The sequence below is a fragment of the Alosa pseudoharengus genome, unplaced genomic scaffold (genome assembly GCF_046254945.1).
Source record: "Alosa pseudoharengus isolate Yale_2024_CS ecotype anadromous, Long Island Sound unplaced genomic scaffold, YU_APseudo_1.1 YU_APseudo_1.1_scf_17, whole genome shotgun sequence".
NCBI lineage: Eukaryota > Metazoa > Chordata > Actinopteri > Clupeiformes > Clupeidae > Alosa > Alosa pseudoharengus.
In genome coordinates, this window is record NW_027468640.1 from 37,364,906 (window position 1) to 37,386,013 (window position 21,108).

General features: G+C 38.8%; 1 protein-coding gene across 1 annotated transcript; it reads left to right on the forward strand.

Annotated features, from left to right (window-relative positions):
• The first annotated feature begins 3,481 nt into the window (after positions 1–3,481).
• Positions 3,482–19,968, forward strand: LOC143127787 (phosphatidylcholine:ceramide cholinephosphotransferase 2-like). Its single transcript, XM_076289488.1, has 6 exons — positions 3,482–3,770; positions 13,101–13,782; positions 14,764–14,881; positions 16,846–16,999; positions 17,391–17,557; positions 19,076–19,968. The coding sequence occupies exons 2-6, from the start codon at positions 13,229–13,231 to the stop codon at positions 19,259–19,261; spliced, it is 1,179 nt and encodes a 392-aa protein (XP_076145603.1). The 5' UTR covers positions 3,482–3,770; positions 13,101–13,228; the 3' UTR covers positions 19,262–19,968.
• Positions 19,969–21,108: the final 1,140 nt, after the last annotated feature.

Sequence of the window (21,108 nt, forward strand, 5' to 3'; positions counted from 1 at the left end):
CACACAAGCACGCACACACACACACACGCACGCACACATGCACACAATTCAAGAATTTCTCAGAATTATGAACAGGCAAGATGGGGGTGGGGTTGTATAAAATTAATTTTACATGTGAAATCAATGAACTAATCATGTTTTGGTACTTGTTGTCTAGCAGATACCAGTGAGAATTAAGTGTGGATAATGCAATTTAGTGAGACAGTTAGAATCATATAGGCCTTTCAGCGTGATTTATTTTTGTGGAAAAAATGTGCTGGACTGGGCGGCGGTCATATTTTGTACCGCTCTGCGGTACATCTAGTTCCAAAAGTGTTTGGTTGAAATAAAGATTACAAAAAAGGTTGCTGACAAAAATGAATAACAATGTAAATGTCAATGCTATTTGCATCTGGACAGAGCAAAAAAATACCTGGCAGCATGAGACAGCATGAGAAAAACAATAACAAGGCACAGAGTGTGCGATCAAAGCATAGCGATCGAATAAAGCAGGTCCAGGTAGACCTGACTTCTCAAAGAAAAGAGTCTGTGTTAGTCATGGGGTCAAGGACTTTTGGATGGAACATTTTTGAAACAGCCTCCCAGATTATGTCCCCTGTGTTTTTGCTGGGACTATAGATGGGAAATTAAGTGATACAACAGATTGATACTTAAGTTGCACTTTAATTTAATTTGTGATCTTATTAATATGCACTGGAAACAGGGAAAACATGGGTGGTCCAATTTGCTAGACCACATTACATTTGAATTACATTTGAATTTGCGTATGCATCAGAAAGTTAAAATAACATTTTTCTTTGGGCCCTAGATCCCCTCGGGGAACCGTGCTACTCAATCACATATGATAAGCATAAAGCAATGCAGTAAGCAGGCAATGGAAATTATCCTATGACTTCACTCAAGCACCTTGCTGACACTATTTCCTGGTTGCATGGATTCCCATCAGGCTAAGATATCAATGCTGCCCAAAGGCTTTACTGTATGTGTTTGTTAATGTTAGTTGTTCTCAGATACCAATGCAATTTATATTGGTTGTGCCTTTAATGACTTTTCATTTGTTATAAAAAATACTTTATTACCACCATGTGTTTGTCAGGTAGTGATATCAGTATCATTATCACTTTGATCTGGCCATGGAGGCATTTTCAATTTTTTTAACATCAACTCTATAAATCTAAACTCCCAGTTTATCAAACCTGTAATGTTCAGGTTGTATAATTAAATCAGAAGATCTGGTCATTTAATGTAACCTTAAACAATTTCATTGGAATTGTGGTTGGTTGTGTCTGCTTTATAAAGGACCTAAATTAGCTCAGTTGGGGCAGCCGTGGCCCACTGGTTAGCACTCTGGACCTGTAACCGGAGGGTTGCCGGTTCGAGCCCCGACCAGTGGGAACGGCTTAAGTTCCCTTGAGCAAGGCACCTAACCCCTCACTGCTCCCCGAGCGCCGCTGTTGTTGAAGGCAGCTCACTGCGCCGGGATTAGTGTGTGCTTCACCTCACTGTATGCTGAGTGTGTTTCACCAATTCACGGATTGGGATAAATGCAGAGACCAAATTTCCCTCACAGGATCAAAAGAGTATATATACTTAAATAGCCTATTCTTTTGGAAAATAGAAGAGCAGAGAAGTGTTAATGTAACACATTTCTTTCACATATTAAAATTGAGTACCATTTCAAATCAACTTAATTATTAGCTTTGTGGCTAACCCATGGAACAGTGCTATTGTTGAGACACTAATATTCTGCCTCTTCCAACTGAAGTCTGACTTATTACCTATCTTCTCTCCATGACACTATTTTAGGATTGCCTTAATGCTTGAAGCATTAAGGATATGAATAGCTGGCCACGTTCAGTGTAATTTGGATAAATGCATCAATTTGAATACAGCGGAACAGTCCCAGACCACACTAACCTCACTGAGAACTGGCTTGGCAGAGTCAGGCTACCAACAATAAGGGCATCTACTGTACATACATTTCCTATATTTGAAACTAGTGAAGGCATAATACAATTTTAATAGTAATAGGAAATGCAAACATGTAAGGTAAGAATATGTTGGGTACTAGCAGGGTGAAAATCATCTTGTGTTTGTGTGTGAAAGTTTGTACTGAGTTGTCAAATCTGAGGTCATGATGCTCAAGAAATCACTGAGACTTATCACAAATAACCTTCCTCTTCCCTCCTATACAAACAATTGTAGCAAGTACAATATACTGTATATTGTTTGCTTCTCTACCACCACATCTCCCTCCAGTGGGGGTCTAGGAGAACTGCAATGACTCAGGGGTAAAAATGAATCAACACACTGGGAGGATTTCCCATATGAAAGATAGGACTATCACATACAAGAAATGGCGTGGTGCTCTCCTGTGATATATCAGCTATATCACTCTCTATGGTATTAGTATTCATAAGATAAAGAGAGAACAAGCCAGATTTAATGTCTCTCTCTCTCTCTCTATTTCCCCCTCTCTCTGTCAGGATGGAGTCAGCCTTCCCCTCTAAGAAAGTGCTCTCTAGTGGAGCTCGAGAGTAACACCAGTGCAGTTACAGACCTCTTCTTGTAAACTGGGTGAGAACAGAAACCTGCTGGCTCATTTTCAGAGCCAAATCACTATGTTCTACATTTAAAACATAATTACACCATTAGTCAGCTGGCAATATAATTATATGTCGGGGGTCAACATAACAAACATGAATAAGTTTATGACACATTCACTTGTTGACCTCAAACACCTCTATAAATGCAGATAGAAGCAAGAAAGGACTTTGGTATCTGCAGCCCCAAGAAAGTGGATATTGTATCGTGTCTGTCTGGGTGTGGTGTGTGTCCGCTCACATAACTTCAAAACTAGGCTCCCTGTCCAATTAATTTAGAATTTTCTGACCAAGGTTACAATCAAGGTTCTCCTATGTGATCAAGTGAATTGTAATCAGGCCCACCAGCAGCAAACCATACTCAGGAATGATGATGGTGTAGATGTTGTCTGCTGTATGCTGCTGGTGAAACCATAGACATAGATTTGCATAGATAGATAGATAGATAGATAGATAGATAGATAGATAGATAGATACTTTATTGATCCCCAGGGGAAATTCAAGGAATAGGGTAGAAAGAAAGAGCAGGATGTAACAGCGCTACAACCTACAGTATATACCTTGTTTGCTCATAAATGGTAAAGGAGTTTATCATCAAACAAACAGTTTATCATCAAACAACGTTCTGATACCCATACAGAAAAAAATGATAATGACCATGGGAATGACCATGCCAATGATGCCCCCAAGAGGTCTCATTCCAACAAATCTGGCCAACTTATATGAATCAAGCACCCTGGTAGAAGCGAAGGTCTCGCTCCTGGAATATTACAGCAACAGAGATCAAAAAGTCTCTTAACATCGGTCTGTGTTTCTGTCTTTCTAGTGGTGGAATGAAAGACTCATATGGAAACCAAAAGAACCAACGACAAACAATGACTAACTACACAGGGGTGCGTTGGTTTTACCGGAAGCGAGGGGTGTAGCCTAGAAGTTTCGCATGAAGACAGGTGCGTGTGCGCAACAGAAGTAGGCGGGGCTGATTGTTCAGACGCGCAGTTGACGCTGTCGTCGAAGAGCTCAAGACTGAAACGACTGGCAAAACACGAACGAGATTAAGGACATCTGTGAAAGCTTTAAGAATCACTGAGATTGCCTACAAACTACAGAACCCGCACGTGAAGGAGGTGTAAGAATTTCTGAAAATAAGAATACGCTGTAGCCTAGGTATGTCACACCAATTATTCCTTTCTCAGAATAGTAATTCTGAATCATGATTTAGGCTGTATAGCCTCTTTGTGTATTAGAGGTGGGGGTCTGATAAATGAGGTTCTATCAAGTAACCTACCTTACCCTATAAGTTGTCCGATAGGGTCCATATTGAGTTTAGTGATCGAATTATTTCGCAAGAGATTCAGATCTCAGACAGGTAGCCCCATTCAGCTAGCATTTTACGTAGAATTTATGGTAGGTCTACTTATCAATCACATTTTGAGATAGCGCTCTGTAGTCGAATTAAAAGTTATTTAAATTATTTAAGGCCTGGCATCTCTTTGATCAAGGTAAAGAAAAAAAGTAATTTGTAACTTGCATGGTCTCTTTGTCACTGGGTAAAATGCATAATGGAAACTGCTTTAGCTATACTACAGAAGAGTATCGGCGTGTTTTATTTTACTAGCCTATTTTTCGAGGTTGGCCGGTGAAGCACCCGATTTGGTTCCCCATACCATTCATGTTTCCCCTCTAGGTCTTTACACGGAAGCTCTAGTCGGTTACCGTAGCTGAAAACACGGAAAACGCAATACAGCACTGTGAATACGCACGATAACCTAGCAACAACGCAATAACTTCAAAACAGTGGCGTAAAGGAAACAGGAATTCCGGGGGAACCAAATCGGGTGCTTCACCGGAAGCCTGCAAGTGAACAGGTGATTTGCATCGCGTGCAATTTAGGCCTACCTGGCCGAAAAAGGACCAGGATGGATGGGGTGCTTTTCAACTTTTTATTTTTAGCATAAAATGTTTTCCTTTCAGGTCGACATTGATCGTTGTTCCCTCGTGACATTGCCTGGTTGCTGGTTTTTATATAGAACAAATCTTTGTCCTAATCAATTTCCTCAACTGGCGCGGTGTCTAGTTGCGGGTTATTGACGCACATGGCCTTTGTTTAGATATTTTCAGGAGCAGCAGATAAGTGGGTCCGAAGGTCACTGACAGGCAGTGGGTCAAAGCAAAAACACTGTCGTGGTTTTAAGAATAGATTTGCGAATTTTGCGTTTGACAATATAGTGGTTATGAGGTGGAAGGATGAATACCTGTGTGGGCGTATATTAAACTAAGAGCCAGAAGAACAAGAATGTGTGGGACTAGACAGGTTTCAAGGTGTGGCCTCTGAGTTTACTCACGGGCAAACATTGCCTCCAATGCAACTCAGACAGGGAGATATGATAATGATTCAAGTCTTTAATGTGAAATGGTGGTCTGTGAAGTTCTCACTGAATACAGCTACACTGCATGCTAGTATAGGCCCTTGAGTGTGCTGGCCCAAACTGTATTGATATTGATTGGATGATGAATTGAGTCATCGACAGTAAACTCTAAGTGAAACCAGAGACTTTCTAATGTGGAGACACAGCACTCAAATAATCCTCCATAGAAATGCATGGGGCTAGTTTGTCACGCCAATATGGCCGTTGTCTACACATATCCCACCCCTTTACATTACATTACATTACATTACATTACATTTGGCTGACGCATTTTTAGCCAAAGCGACTAACAACATGGTAAACAGTTTAAGTTTAGAGCAATTCTCAACAATATTAGGACAATTTAAAAAACATTAGAGTACAAAATAGATTTTTCGTTTTGCCTTCCTCGGCAAAACTTCGACATGTGAATACATTGAGCCAATCATGTGGTGTGATGTGAATACATTGAGCCAATCATATGGTGTGTTGTGAAGACATCGTGCCAATCGTGTGTAGTGATCTCGCCGCTGGAGAAAGATTGGTGTCGTGAAGCCTTGCGCACGCGCAGTTCGACCCAAAGACTGTGCCCGATGAGTGCCCATAAAACACCGTGGTAAAGTTGGTTTTATATTGGACGTTGGATATTCGACACATTCGAAAAATCTATTTAGCACTGACTACGAGGGTCGAGTTTGTGTCAAACCAACTTTAATGTGTTTAAACAAGGCCTGCCTATATTACACAAAGCTTCTTTTGTCCAAAAACCCATGTTTTGATTTTATGAATTTTTTAGGCTGATAAAAGATTTCAATCTATTATGCGGCTTCACCTTTTGACTTACCCATACTAAAACACATCTCCTGAACTCGGCTTACTGCCCTTTCTAGTACACAAAGCTTCTTTTTCCCTAAAACCTACTCTTTGATTTTATACAATTTTTAATGTTAAATGTTTCAAATCTATTATGCGGCTTGCCCTTTTGACCTACCCATGTCAAAACACATCTGGTGAACTCAGATTACTGCTCTATATAGTACACAAAGCTTCTTTTTCCCAAAAATCCATTCTTTGATTTTATAAATATTTTTTAATGTAAAAAAAATGCTTTAAATGCTTTAAATCTATTATGCGGCTTGACCTTTTGACCTAACCATGTCAAAACACATCTGTTGCACTCAGCTAACTGCCCTACATAATACACAAAGCTTCTTTTTTCCAAAAAACTCACTCTTTGATTTTATATTAATTTTTTACTATTCAAAAATGCTATAAATCTATTATGCGAATTGACCTTTTGACCAACCCATGTCAAAACACATCTGCTGCACTCAGTTAACTGCCCTACATAGTACACAAAGCTTCTTTTTTTCAAAAACTTACTCTTTGATTTTATATACATTTTTTACTATTCAAAAATGCTATAAATCTATTATGCGGCTTGACCTTTTGACCTACCCATGTCAAAACACATCTGTTGCACTCAGCTAACTGGCCTTCATAGTACACAAAGCTTATTTTTTCCAAAAACTCACTCTTTGATTTTATATTAATTTTTTACTTTATAAAAATGCTATAAATCTATTATGCGAATCGACCTTTTGACCTACCCATGTCAAAACACATCTGCTGCACTCAGCTAACTGCCCTACATAATACACAAAGCTTATTTTGTCCAAAAACGTACTCTTTGATTTTATATTATTTTTTTATTATTCAAAAATGCTATAAATCTATTATGTGCCTTCACCTTTTGACCTACCCATGTCAAAACACATCTGTTGCACTCGGCTAACTGCCCTACATAGTACACAAAGCTTATTTTTTTCAAAAACGCACTCTTTGATTTTATATTATTTTTTTACTATTCAAAAATGCTATAAATCTATTATGTGCCTTCACCTTTTGACCTACCCATGTCAAAACACAACTGGTGAACTCGGATTACTGCTCTATATAGTACACAAAGCTTCTTTTTCCCAAAAATCCATTCTTTGATTTTATAAATATTTTTTAATGTAAAAAAAATGTTTTAAATGCTTTAAATCTATTATGCGGCTTGACCTTTTGACCTACCCATGTCAAAACACATCTGCTGCACTCAGCTAACTGCCCTACATAATACACAAAGCTTATTTTGTCCAAAAACTTACTCTTTGATTTTATATTAATTTTTTATTATTCAAAAATGCTATAAATCTATTATGCGGCTTGACCTTTTGACCTACCCATGTCAAAACACATCTGCTGCACTCGGCTAACTGCCCTACATAGTACACAAAGCTTCTTTTTTCCAAAAATGCACTCTTTGATTTTATATTAATTTTTTATTATTCAAAAATGCTATAAATCTATTATGCGGCTTGACCTTTTGACCTAACCATGTCAAAACACATCTGTTGCACTCAGCTAACTGCCCTACATAATACACAAAGCTTCTTTTTTCCAAAAACTCACTCTTTGATTTTATATTAATTTTTTACTATTCAAAAATGCTATACATCTATTATGCGAATTGACCTTTTGACCAACCCATGTCAAAACACATCTGCTGCACTCAGTTAACTGCCCTACATAGTACACAAAGCTTCTTTTTTTCAAAAACTTACTCTTTGATTTTATATACATTTTTTACTATTAAAAAATGCTATAAATCTATTATGCGGCTTGACCTTTTGACCTAACCATGTCAAAACACATCTGTTGCACTCAGCTAACTGCCCTACATAATACACAAAGCTTATTTTTTCCAAAAACTCACTCTTTGATTTTATATTAATTTTTTACTATTCAAAAATGCTATAAATCTATTATGCGAATTGACCTTTTGACCAACCCATGTCAAAACACATCTGCTGCACTCAGCTAACTGCCCTACATAATACACAAAGCTTCTTTTTTCCAAAAATGCACTCTTTGATTTTATATTATTTTTTTACTATTCAAAAATGCTATAAATCTATTATGTGCCTTCACCTTTTGACCTAGCCATGTCAAAACACATCTGTTGCACTCGGCTAACTGCCCTACATAGTACACAAAGCTTATTTTTTCCAAAAACTCACTCTTTGATTTTATATTAATTTTTTACTATTCAAAAATGCTATAAATTTATTATGCGCCTTCATCTTTTGACCTACCCATGTCAAAACACATCTGCTGCACTCAGCTAACTGTCCTACATACAGTAGTACACAAAGCTTTTTTTTTTCCAAAAACTCAGTCTTTGATTTTATATTAATTTATTACTATTCAAAAATGCAAAAAAACAAGCTACCTCTTTGTAGGTAGACATACATCATTTATATTTATTAAGTTAACTATATTTTGTTTTCCATCCAAAGTTCCATTTGGCTGTGTAAATCAACTGGATTTTTTTTAAATTTTCAATAAATGTATAATATAGATTTATAGCATTTTTTGATAATAAAATATCTATAAAATCAAAGAGTGGGCTTTGGAAAAAAATAAGCTTTGTGTACTATGTAGGGCAGCAGATGTGTTTTGATATGGGTAAGTCGAAAGGGGAAGGCACATAAAAGATGTATAGCATTTTTGAATAGTAAAAAATTAATATAAAATCAAAGACTGCGTTTTTGAAAAAAAGAAGCTTTGTGTACTATGTAGGGCAGTTAACCGAGTGCAGCAGATGTGTTTTGATATGGGTAAGGCAAAAGGGGAAGGCACATAATAGATTTATAGCATTTTTGAATAGTAAAAAATGTATATAAAATCAAAGAGTGTGTTTTTGAAAAAAAGAAGCTTTGTGTACTATGTAGGCAAGTTAGCCGAGTGCAGCAGATGTGTTTTGATATGGGTAAGTCGAAAGGGGAAGGCACATAATAGATTTATAGCATTTTTGAATAGTAAAAGAATTATATAAAATCAAAGAGTGCGTTTTAAAAAAAAAGAAGCTTTGTGTATTATGTAGGGCAGTTAGCTGAGTGCAACAGATGTGTTTTGACATGGTTAGGTCAAAAGGTCAAGCCGCATAATAGATTTATAGCATTTTTTAATAGTAAAAAATGTATATAAAATCAAAGAGTAAGTTTTTGAAAAAAAGAAGCTTTGTGTACTATGTAGGGCAGTTAACTGAGTGCAGCAGATGTGTTTTGACATGGGTTGGTCAAAAGGTCAATTCGCATAATAGATGTATAGCATTTTTGAATAGTAAAAAATTAATATAAAATCAAAGAGTGAGTTTTTGGAAAAAAGAAGCTTTGTGTATTATGTAGGGCAGTTAGCTGAGTGCAACAGATGTGTTTTGACATGGTTAGGTCAAAAGGTCAAGCCGCATAATAGATTTATAGCATTTTTGAATAATAAAAAATTAATATAAAATCAAAGAGTGCATTTTTGGAAAAAAGAAGCTTTGTGTACTATGTAGGGCAGTTAACTGAGTGCAGCAGATGTGTTTTGACATGGGTTGGTCAAAAGGTCAATTCGCATAATAGATGTATAGCATTTTTGAATAGTAAAAAAATAATATAAAATCAAAGAGTGAGTTTTTGGAAAAAAGAAGCTTTGTGTATTATGTAGGGCAGTTAGCTGAGTGCAACAGATGTGTTTTGACATGGTTAGGTCAAAAGGTCAAGCCGCATAATAGATTTATAGCATTTTTGAATAATAAAAAATTAATATAAAATCAAAGAGTGCATTTTTGGAAAAAAGAAGCTTTGTGTACTATGTAGGGCAGTTAGCCGAGTGCAGCAGATGTGTTTTGACATGGGTAGGTCAAAAGGTCAAGCCGCATAATAGATTTATAGCATTTTTGAATAAAATTTTTTTTATATAAAATCAAAGAGTGAGTTTTTGGAAAAAATAAGCTTTGTGTACTATGAAGGCCAGTTAGCTGAGTGCAACAGATGTGTTTTGACATGGGTAGGTCAAAAGGTCAAGCCGCATAATAGATTTATAGCATTTTTGAATAATAAAAAATTAATATAAAATCAAAGAGTGAGTTTTTGGAAAAAATAAGCATTGTGCACTATGAAGGGCAGTTAGCTGAGTGCAACAGATGTGTTTTGACATGGTTAGGTCAAAAGGTCAAGCCGCATAATAGATTTAAAGCATTTAAAGCATTTTTTTTACATTAAAAAATATTTATAAAATCAAAGAATGGATTTTTGGGAAAAAGAAGCTTTGTGTACTATATAGAGCAGTAATCCGAGTTCACCAGATGTGTTTTGACATGGGTAGGTCAAAAGGTGAAGGCACATAATAGATTTATAGCATTTTTGAATAGTAAAAAAATAATATAAAATCAAAGAGTGCGTTTTTGAAAAAAATAAGCTTTGTGTACTATGTAGGGCAGTTAGCCGAGTGCAACAGATGTGTTTTGACATGGGTAGGTCAAAAGGTGAAGGCACATAATAGATTTATAGCATTTTTGAATAATAAAAAAATTATATAAAATCAAAGAGTACGTTTTTGGACAAAATAAGCTTTGTGTATTATGTAGGGCAGTTAGCTGAGTGCAGCAGATGTGTTTTGACATGGGTAGGTCAAAAGGTCGATTCGCATAATAGATTTATAGCATTTTTATAAAGTAAAAAATTAATATAAAATCAAAGAGTGAGTTTTTGGAAAAAATAAGCTTTGTGTACTATGAAGGCCAGTTAGCTGAGTGCAACAGATGTGTTTTGACATGGGTAGGTCAAAAGGTCAAGCCGCATAATAGATTTATAGCATTTTTGAATAGTAAAAAATGTATATAAAATCAAAGAGTAAGTTTTTGAAAAAAAGAAGCTTTGTGTACTATGTAGGGCAGTTAACTGAGTGCAGCAGATGTGTTTTGACATGGGTTGGTCAAAAGGTCAATTCGCATAATAGATTTATAGCATTTTTGAATAGTAAAAAATTTATATAAAATCAAAGAGTGAGTTTTTTGGAAAAAAGAAGCTTTGTGTATTATGTAGGGCAGTTAGCTGAGTGCAACAGATGTGTTTTCACATGGTTAGGTCAAAAGGTCAAGCCGCATAATAGATTTAAAGCATTTTTTTTACATTAAAAAATATTTATAAAATCAAAGAATGGATTTTTGGGAAAAAGAAGCTTTGTGTATTATGTAGGGCAGTTAGCTGAGTGCAACAGATGTGTTTTGACATGGTTAGGTCAAAAGGTCAAGCCGCATAATAGATTTAAAGCATTTAAAGCATTTTTTTTACATTAAAAAATATTTATAAAATCAAAGAATGGATTTTTGGGAAAAAGAAGCTTTGTGTACTATATAGAGCAGTAATCCGAGTTCACCAGATGTGTTTTGACATGGGTAGGTCAAAAGGGCAAGCCGCATAATAGATTTGAAACATTTAACATTAAAAATTGTATAAAATCAAAGAGTAGGTTTTAGGGGAAAAGAAGCTTTGTGTACTAGAAAGGGCAGTAAGCCGAGTTCAGGAGATGTGTTTTAGTATGGGTAAGTCAAAAGGTGAAGCCGCATAATAGATTGAAATCTTTTATCAGCCTAAAAAATTCATAAAATCAAAACATGGGTTTTTGGACAAAAGAAGCTTTGTGTAATATAGGCAGGCCTTGTTTAAACACATTAAAATTGGTTTGACACAAACTCGACCCTCGTAGTCAGTGCTAAATAGATTTTTCGAATGTGTCGAATATCCAACGTCCAATATAAAACCAACTTTACCACGGTCCATAAAACGTTGGTATATGTCCGCCGAGTGGAGGGACTTGCCTAAAAGGACTTTGGTGAAACTCAATCAAATGAGCCATATCATCTGCTTCCTCATAAGAATGTTGTGGATCCGTCTCTTGACGAGTAGACAGTGGGACAGCTCACAGATTTTTGGGAAGTTTATGAGTGTGGCCATCAGGCAAGGAATTTCACGACCGCCGTCGTAGCCCCTTGCGTTGGCCGTGAAGCCCCTTTGAAAATCATAGGTTTACAGGCCACGGTGCCCCCTTCTTTCAATATTCTGCTTTGTGTCCTACTAATAGCGATTTTTATTTAGCCTGTGGCCTGTCAAAATAATCTTGGCATTCACAGCGCAAATTAATTTAGTCTTTTACGCAGTGGAGAAAGTGACAGCGCAAGAAAGTGCGTCCAAATTCACCCATTCTTCTCAGTTGAACTACTCGCGAAGTAGCCTATTCATCACACAGACATCACAAGTATCACATGAAAGAGCTTTTTCTCAGCTTTTAAACGATGTTAGCCGATAATTGCTGTGTTGAACGGTTCGCGAGAAAAGTAAATAATATAATTCAATTTAATCATACATTCTACTCTAGGTTTTGCGTCCATGATCTCAGTGGAATACTTCACGAACCCTTCTTTTAACACATGACAAACCACATATCAGAATAAACAGCAGACCTTACCGAACACAAAGGTGTAAAGCAGTCCCCTGTACAGTTAGCCGTTCCAGAGTAATCCAGTTTTGAATTTGCAGTAAATTTCGACATGCATGGATGTCTCCAAATTTGGGCTTTAAGTTTTACAATGTGTTTAAATCGTTCCACATGATTTTATAACGGGCCAAATACAAAATAAATGTTACAAATATCGCCTAGATATTGGTAAATCAGAGGACAGCTGACTAAGAGTTTGTGAAAGTAGCCTTAATGATCACAAAATGCTAAGCATGCATCTAGGCTATTTGAGTTTCTTAAAGCTGAGCTGTGCTACATTTAAATTGTTCAATACATGATTTCATAGCAAGCCAAATATAAAATAAATTAGCCTAGATATCTGTTTTTATTAGATGATCAGATGATTTACAGTTATATGTAATATGTCATGTCTACTGCAGTGAATAGGTTAAATAATACTTTGATCATTTTTATAGCCTACTACTGTATAGTTAACTTTGGCCTTGGTGCCCTGACATGTGGCCTTTGTGCCCCCCACCAAATATGCCCAACTGAAGGCCAAGTGGCCTTGCCCCCAGAATGGTGAAATTCCAAGCCTGGTGGCCATGCATGGGCATTAATCTGGTCCCAACCATCTAGATACAAAGTGTGGAAGATTTTGACTATTATGGAAATCATTGATATGTAATCCTTTAGCAAAGCGTAATGTATTAATGCCTTAATGTTGCTTTTGAGTTTAAATGGTTTGTATTTACAGGTTGGCATCAATTGAAGGTAGACAAGACTAACGGAACCAGAGTCACAGGATCTACTTACATCGTCTGCAAGTGAGAGGATACGCACAGGCTGGATTATTTCTAATTGTGTATACATACACACATACATATGGCAGATCCTCAACTTTTAGATGACCGGGACAGAGAAAGCAGCAGCAGCAACAGCAGTCAAAGTGGCGACCATGTGGAAGTCACCATAGAGACAAGAGCCCATCCTGCCCTAGAGACGGGCTTGCCCCCCAGCCCCCCGTCACCTGAGGACACCCTCGACGGTGGCCGCAATCATGGCACCTTCGCCCGAGCGTTGCGCGCAGGCCTGCTAAAGAAGAACCAGGACTATGTGCGCATCAAGATCTCCAGGGCCCGCAGTGGAGGCGCTGGCGGTCAATCTAGGGGCCGTGGGATCCTCGCCCAGTCATCGGAGCCCCTGCCGCACGAGTGGTGGAAGACGGGCGTTGCGTTCGTGTACGCGTGCAGCTGTCTGGTGCTCACCACTGGCGTGATCACCATGGTGCACGAGCGCGTCCCCAGCCAGATGCCTCCGTTGCCGGACAAATTCTTTGATCTGATTCCCCGCATGCCGGGAGCCTTCCACGTAACAGAGATCAACGGCATGCTGCTGGTTGGCCTATTCCTCATGCAGTGGCTCTTCCTCAAACATAGGTACACACACACACACACACACACACACACATATATACACACTAGAGATCATACACATATACAAAGAGACAACCATGAGTTGATATCATTGTTCATCACACATTTTCCCCTAAAATACACACAGCTACACAAACACATATAAGACCAATTTTCTCTCTCTCTCTCTCTCTCTTTCTCTCTCTCTCTCTCTCTCTCTCTCTCTCTCGCTCTCATATTCACACACATACCCCCACACCTGAAGTCACCCTCATGCACACAAGATACTCTTGTGGACAAGTATCTTGATCGCCAGTGTGTTGAGTGACCAGTCTTTGTTGGCTCAAGGCTGTTCTAGGAGGAACTATTTCCAACCCTTTCCAGTCCTGTATCCAACTCGGTACATATTTATATGCACACCTGTTTGCACAGTGATCATTGCCTCAGAGCTTAACAGAAGTACAGCTAAAAATCAAATATTTCACAGACGTAGAAGGACCAAAGACTTAGAAAAGAAAACAACGCAGAATTGCATGAAGTAGTGAAAAGGTAAACCAAAGTGTAATATTAACAAAGTGAGCAAGCAAGTGAAATATTGATGGTGAGTTCAAATGCAGGTCCCACTGCAGTGGTGAGACTAGACTTGAAATATGGGCAATTTAATATTACTAAAAGACTGTTTATATAATGCTTGTTTTTGTTGAACTAAAGATGATGTTTAAGATCCTGTAATGTTTATAAAAAGCTCTTTTATCTCGAATATACACAAATGAATCTGACCATACAGTATCCATAGTTTATTCTAATTGACTGATATTCTATTTGAATTGTAACTTAGTGAAACCTTTGAAAGTTGTCTGTGTTGCTTTTATATTTACGTTTGTCGTTTGTGTTTAATGTGTCCAAAACTTGTGGCAGGTTCTGTGTGCAAAGTCTGTTGCACATTTCGAATGTCACATGATTGCCTTTATATCAAGAAATGTTTTTTTCTGTGTGTGTGTGTAGGGCTATCATTATCCGGCGGTTCTTCTTCCTGCAGGGGACTCTGTATCTGTACCGTTGCGTCACCATGTACCTCACCGTCCTCCCTCCACCTGGCTCTCACCTGAACTGTGCTCCCAAGGTAGGTGTTACCATTTCACCTGCTAACCTTTTCCATGAATGATGGAGAATGACTTCTTCCTTCATTATTGTGCTGCCCTTCCTTCCTTTCTTTCTTTCTTTCTTTCATCACCTGGTAACCTCTATCCATGACAAAGAACAACTTCTAATATAACATTGATCTCAAAATAAGTAGCTTGTCTAATAACCCAGAGTCTGATGAGCAGAGAATTCCTTAACTCATGGTACACAATCAAACGGCTGTCCTAAATGCCTTGGGGCAAGAATACTGTGTCATTTTAAGAACAGGCTTTTGAGAATGACCTCACAAAGTTCAGTCAGGCAACTATAGTGGCAAGTGGCCCATAGGACAGTACAGGGCATCTCAAGTGGCCCATAGGACAGTACAGGGCATCTCAAGTGGCCCATAGGACAGCACAGGGCATCTCTGGCCTCTGGTGTAGTAGCATTTGCTGCACAGTACTGCTGTTTGCTACTCTAAATATTACTCAAGTCACACACATTTGTTTTAAATGAGATTATTGAATCAAGAGCTATCCTAACTTAATTACCCACATGGTTACAACATCTCCTCTCCTGCTGTGGTCCTCTGATGAGCGTCTGCTGTGTCGACCAGCCATTAATGCTAGCAGGTCAAATTCAAGACTCTCTTCCTCTGTGGTTCTTTGTTGGTTGAATGAGCTGCCTATTGTTTTGCGTTCCTGCGACTATTTTGCCTAATGTAGGCTTACAAACTTTAAAATTGTTTACTGTTTGCAATTATTACAATGTTCTGTAAATTCAAGAGAGCCTGATAAATTCCACTAACATAACATGTAGTGTATTCCTTTATCAGACAAGTGTCGGCTTAATCTCAGCGCTCCAGCATAAAAACACACCCATGCTGCTGTTTGTTTCTATGGAAACCATATGTTACCAATAACTCATCCCCGCTGTGCTTTGACTGGCTAGACTAAGCTCTTTGTGACATCTGTTTCTATCTGAAAAGTTCAGAGATTTTCAGCTAGAAGAGCTCAGAGGGACCGCACAAAAAATGCAAAGCACTTTGAAAAAGGAAGCTGGGTGCAGTACGTTTTCCTCCAGGCGCTCTCACTTCATTGGGGAAAAATAAATGAATATGCTGTTGGCAAAAATATACTCTGAGGATGTATGCCCTGCAACTGTTTGAAATGGCGTTTTTGAATGTGAGGAGTGTAACTAAATGTGCCACGCCTACAGCCCCATTCCTATCAGGTATTTTATTCCCAGCCCACCTGTTCATGCAACTGGTTTGCTCTCTCCATATCAACCCACCACCTCCCCTCTCGCCTCCCATCCGCTCAGACTAGGAATAGCACAGGGCTGTACACATGCATCCTGCTTGAGTCCTGCCTGCGCAGTAGACTTCTGCACGATTCCTGCAAAACACTCCATGTACTGTATAACCTGGGTAGAGATCTCGCCAAACACGTTTTTCGCTTCCTTGTCTTTTTGCAAATTGGACTGTTTGTTCTTTCTAGTTCTCACTTTCTTCATTGTTTTTCCTTTGTCATTGTCCTTGGCGGGTATTCCAAGTAAGTTAACTCAGAGTAAGCGGTAAACCTCCTTATAGAGGAGCTGTATGGCTTCATTCTCCTAACAAAACAATGTCATAGGGCTCTTGTTGTAGGATGTTTACCACTTCCTCTGTGTTAACTTACCCAGGATTGCCCTTAAACCACGTACTTGGAATACCCCCCTGGTCCTCTTTGTTTGTTTGTTTCTCTCTCTCTTTCTATACTGTATGTGTGTTTGTTTGTTTCTCTCTCTCTGTACTGTATGTGTGTTTGTGTGTGTCTGTGTGTGTCTCTCTCTCTCTCTCTCTCTCTCTTTCTCTCTCTCTCTTTCTCTCTCTCTCTCTCTCTCTCTCTCTCTCGTTGGTTCTAAACTTTGTGACTGTTGTTAACATGATTCCTGACTGGCTCTGCCTCTCCCTTTCTCCTCCAGTTGTATGGCGATGCCCAGGGGAAAGTGTACCGTATGCTGAAGATGGTGTCCGGAGGAGGCCTGTCCATCACCGGCTCCCACATCATGTGCGGAGACTACCTGTACAGCGGCCACACGGTCATGCTCACCCTCACCTTCCTCTTCATCAGGGAATGTGAGTACCGTTTGTCTTCCTCTTCATCAGGGAATGGGAGTTCCGTTTGTCTCCATTCTAAACCAGTACACTGGTTTACACAGTACAAATGCAGCACATTGCTCCATATGGTTATCTAGCTGCTCATTTATGGTTGTACTACAAACCTCTCGTGTTTGTACACCGGCCTGGCTCTGTAAATGGGAAGAAGTTATAAACAATTTGTCAAGCATGATAGGAAGTAGTGTAATTTAGTTGTTTTTTGATTCAACAATCATCCTTTCGCTAGAATTACAGATTGCCTTTAAACGCTGATTGATGCGTGGAATGTTGCCAGTCCTATTGATGCAGGTAACAGTTTCTTTTCCCACATATCTGTGATGAGCTGATTTGGTGATGTCGTTGTTTGCAGATTCCCCACGCTCCATGTGGTGGTATCACCTGATTTGCTGGTTGCTAAGTGCTGTCGGCTTGGTCTGCATTCTGCTGGCACACGACCACTATAGCATTGACGTGGTGGTGGCCTACTTCATCACTACCAGAATATTCTACTGGTACCACACAATGGCCAACAACAAGGTAAGCACTGCCTGTGACACACACAAACACACACACAGACACACAGACATATTGTGTACATACACATAGATACACATGCACGCAGATACACACATACATACACACATGTGTACAATCTGTGCATGCATACAAATACACACTCACACCACACACACACATTGTGTGCATACACATAGATACACATGCAAGCAGATACAGTACGCACACATACATAGTAGGGCTGTAACGATTTACGATTCGAAACCGAAATCGCGACATTCATATCCACGATACTGTGTCGCGGTGTGAAAAGGCAGAATCGCGACACACCCTTTCTAGTGTTTCACGCAGTGCTTTGCAGCTTATGCGGCCGCAAAAGCAACCCACAACTCCCGCTTTACTTATCGGTAGCCTACGTTGTCCAAAAACAAATAAATAAATAAATAATAATTTCATACCTCTCCTTGCTTTTATTGTAGACTATGTGTGCAACTTTACCAAACAATATAGAAGTAAAGCCCCTCTCCTTGCCCCGCTCTCTCTTGCGCTCCCTCCCTCTCACTCTCCTGCTCAATGAACACGCGCGACTTAAATAAAACATTCACAATCGTGAAAGCAAGGATCAGACGACTAGCTAAATTACTATTAAATCCGCTTAGCATCATTAGCATGCTGCACATATTTGTTTAAAACTCATGCATTGAAGTTGACTGATCATCTCAATACCAACGTTTCCCAAAAGGGCCTGTCCCAAGGAGAACAAGTATTACCTTGAAACTTAAACACACATGGGGAAACTGAACAGTCCAATCAGTAGACTATGATAGGCTAAGCTATATGCTACTTTGTTTACAATATTTCCAGGCTTCAACCAGACAGCTGAATTAAAGAGGTAGAGTTGTAATAAAAAAATAGTAGGCCTAGGCTATAGGCTAATCTGCATAAAGTGTGCTGTCATAAATATCAGTCATTCAGAAAAATATTTGTATATCAGGATATAAAATAATAGATATATTATATTGTAATCCTCTGGTGTTCTAAGGGAGGCTATTAAAATGTTGTTTAATAAAATGTCTAGCCCCCCAACCCCCCCCCCCCAAAAAAAAGAAAAATTGAGATTCGTATCAAACCGTGGGTCAAAAATCGTGATACACCAACCTCACGATTCGGTTTGTATCGTTACAGCCCTAATACATAGACTCATATTTGCATGTGTACAGACACACACACACACACACATAGAGAGATTTAATTGTGGCATATTTCATCCCCACCCGACTCTTCTTGGCATCAGTCCACCAAAACAGTCCAGACACACCCTGATAGATGTTGAAACACACTAATGCAAATGATTAAACCGTTAATGTCATAACCACATATTATTTCAATTAGTGAGTTTGTCTAAATGTTGTTTTCCTGTGAGTCTACCTTCATTGTGGCCAATCATCATGTAACCATCTAACTCGCTATCTAGTGAGTGCCCCAAACAGCTCCTCAACAGTAACTTCATTGTTATTCTCTCTGATCATTTGCCTACAGGCCATGCGAGGGTCGCCACATAACTATCTGAGCAACACGTGGTGGAACCCAATCTTCAACTTCCTGGAGCAGAACGTGCGCATGACGGTTCCCTGCACGTTTGCCTGGCCCATCCCCATCCCGACTTCCTGGTTTGAGAATCCGTGCCGGAGGTACTCTATGGTACAGAGCACACGGGGGGAGTGATTACTGCAATCACACAGAGATGTGTTGGAACACAAGTGCCCACACACTTTTGCACCTTGTTGGCCACTATTCTTTACAGATTTGAACTTTGCTTACGAAGACTAAGGAAATGCTCTGCTGAAGATGCTGGACTAAGAAAAACAATTGTTGGAAGACGTTTGAAAAAGTCTTTGAATCTGCCTGAGTCTGAGCTTGTGCAAACAGCCATGGAAATGCAGTCATTATTAGTGTTTTAGATGTCTTGGATCATGCTAGAGCACACCTTTTCTTCAGCTACACACACACTTTAATATGAATACATACACACACAGGCTTGTATGGTATGACACACACACAGGCAGTTGTGACTTCAGTTTGGTACTGCAAGGCACCTCAGCCTCATTTAAAACTGTTACCATAGTGATGTGGGGAGTTGTGCCACTCAGTCCACTGCCGGACAAAGCAGTGATGACTTCATGGAAAAGGGGCGGAGCCTTTCATGCCACTACACGTCAACCAATAATGACCTCAGAATGCTGGCTAGGCCAGACGTTTCACGTCCTTGTGTGCAATGCACATGCTTTGAATTGTTTTACTGAAAAATATGTTATGTTTGTTGGCTGTTTTATTTTCACTGATGTTTTTGTATGAAGTTATAATTAAGTTAAAAATGTTATAATTGCTTCACTTATGCCTTAATAATTAAAGTACTATTTTTTATAAAGTTATGTACGTTCTGTGGTAATGCATCAACAATATCAAACCTTTCTCTCTTTCATTATCCATCATTCATTAGTTAAAGGTATACTATGTCGTTTCAGGTGTTTTTGGCGACTGTTGAGCTCCCGTTGGAGTTGCAATATATTTTACCCTGCCGTTGTACAGTAAATACCCTTCTAACACTTCTTCTCGTGGCTTGTTCCCCCTGTAAAAAAATGAAAATGCTTTTGTTGTGGAGGCGAAATTTTTTGTTTTGCCTGTTGTTAATCCATCTCCAAAGAGCTATATCTACTGACAAGGTAATTCACAAGATGTCTTAGGGTCGACTATTCTTGAAGTTGCATGGCTGGTTCTCTCATTAGCAACTCACTGCTATGCTGTATATGGCTATGCTAGGTGAACACTACAGCTATGCTAGGTGAACACTACAGCTATGCTGTATGGCTATGCTAGGTGAACGACTCCCCTATCTCAAGTTTGTTTACCATCAAATTGGCTTCGTAAAAGTTATATTAAGGTGAAAATATTGCATATTGTATCTTTTAAAGCATCTTGCAGCATGATGGTAAAGTCTTCCAAGTATGATATATTCCTGTCTTTAGAACATGATTTGTGTTGCTCGCTAGATGTAAAATTATTAGTGCTGTCAAACGATTAAATTTTTTAATCACGATTAATCGCTTAATTCCTATAGTTAATCACGATTAATCATATATTTTATCATATGATTAAAATTCTATTATTTTGCACTTCTGAACTTTCCAGGAGTCCATATTAACAATTATGAATATAACCTCGGTTCTCTGATGGAGCACAGGAGATGTTAACCTATGGGAAGTCATCGCCACATGATGTCATCGATCTGAACCAATCTTCGGGCATTTTTTGGGCTTTACACTATATAAGGGCACACAGTGATAATGAAGTCCTTATTCATACATTGGATCAGTTCAGTTTTGTGCTGGGGGTGTGTTTGGTCGGTGTAGGCATGGAGCACTTTTGCATAGTTTGTGTAACCACATCTCCTGCTGAACGTCGGGGTGGAAAGCAGGTAGCTCAGTGGTTACTCCTGAGGGCTTGAATCAGCACCTTAAGTTGGTAGAAGAGATTTGGATGGGGACAAATCTAAGATACAAGCTGGGTTCTGA

What these genes read in the sequence shown, in the direction of transcription:
- LOC143127787 (XM_076289488.1), top strand. Translation starts at nt 13,229, where the DNA reads ATGGCAGATCCTCAACTTTTAGATGACCGGGACAGAGAAAGCAGCAGC. An exon ending in TGGCTCTTCCTCAAACATAG is followed by an intron (nt 13,783 to 14,763) that starts GTACACACACAC and finishes GTGTGTGTGTAG; the next exon opens with GGCTATCATTATCCGGCGGT. An exon ending in ACACAATGGCCAACAACAAG is followed by an intron (nt 17,558 to 19,075) that starts GTAAGCACTGCC and finishes ATTTGCCTACAG; the next exon opens with GCCATGCGAGGGTCGCCACA.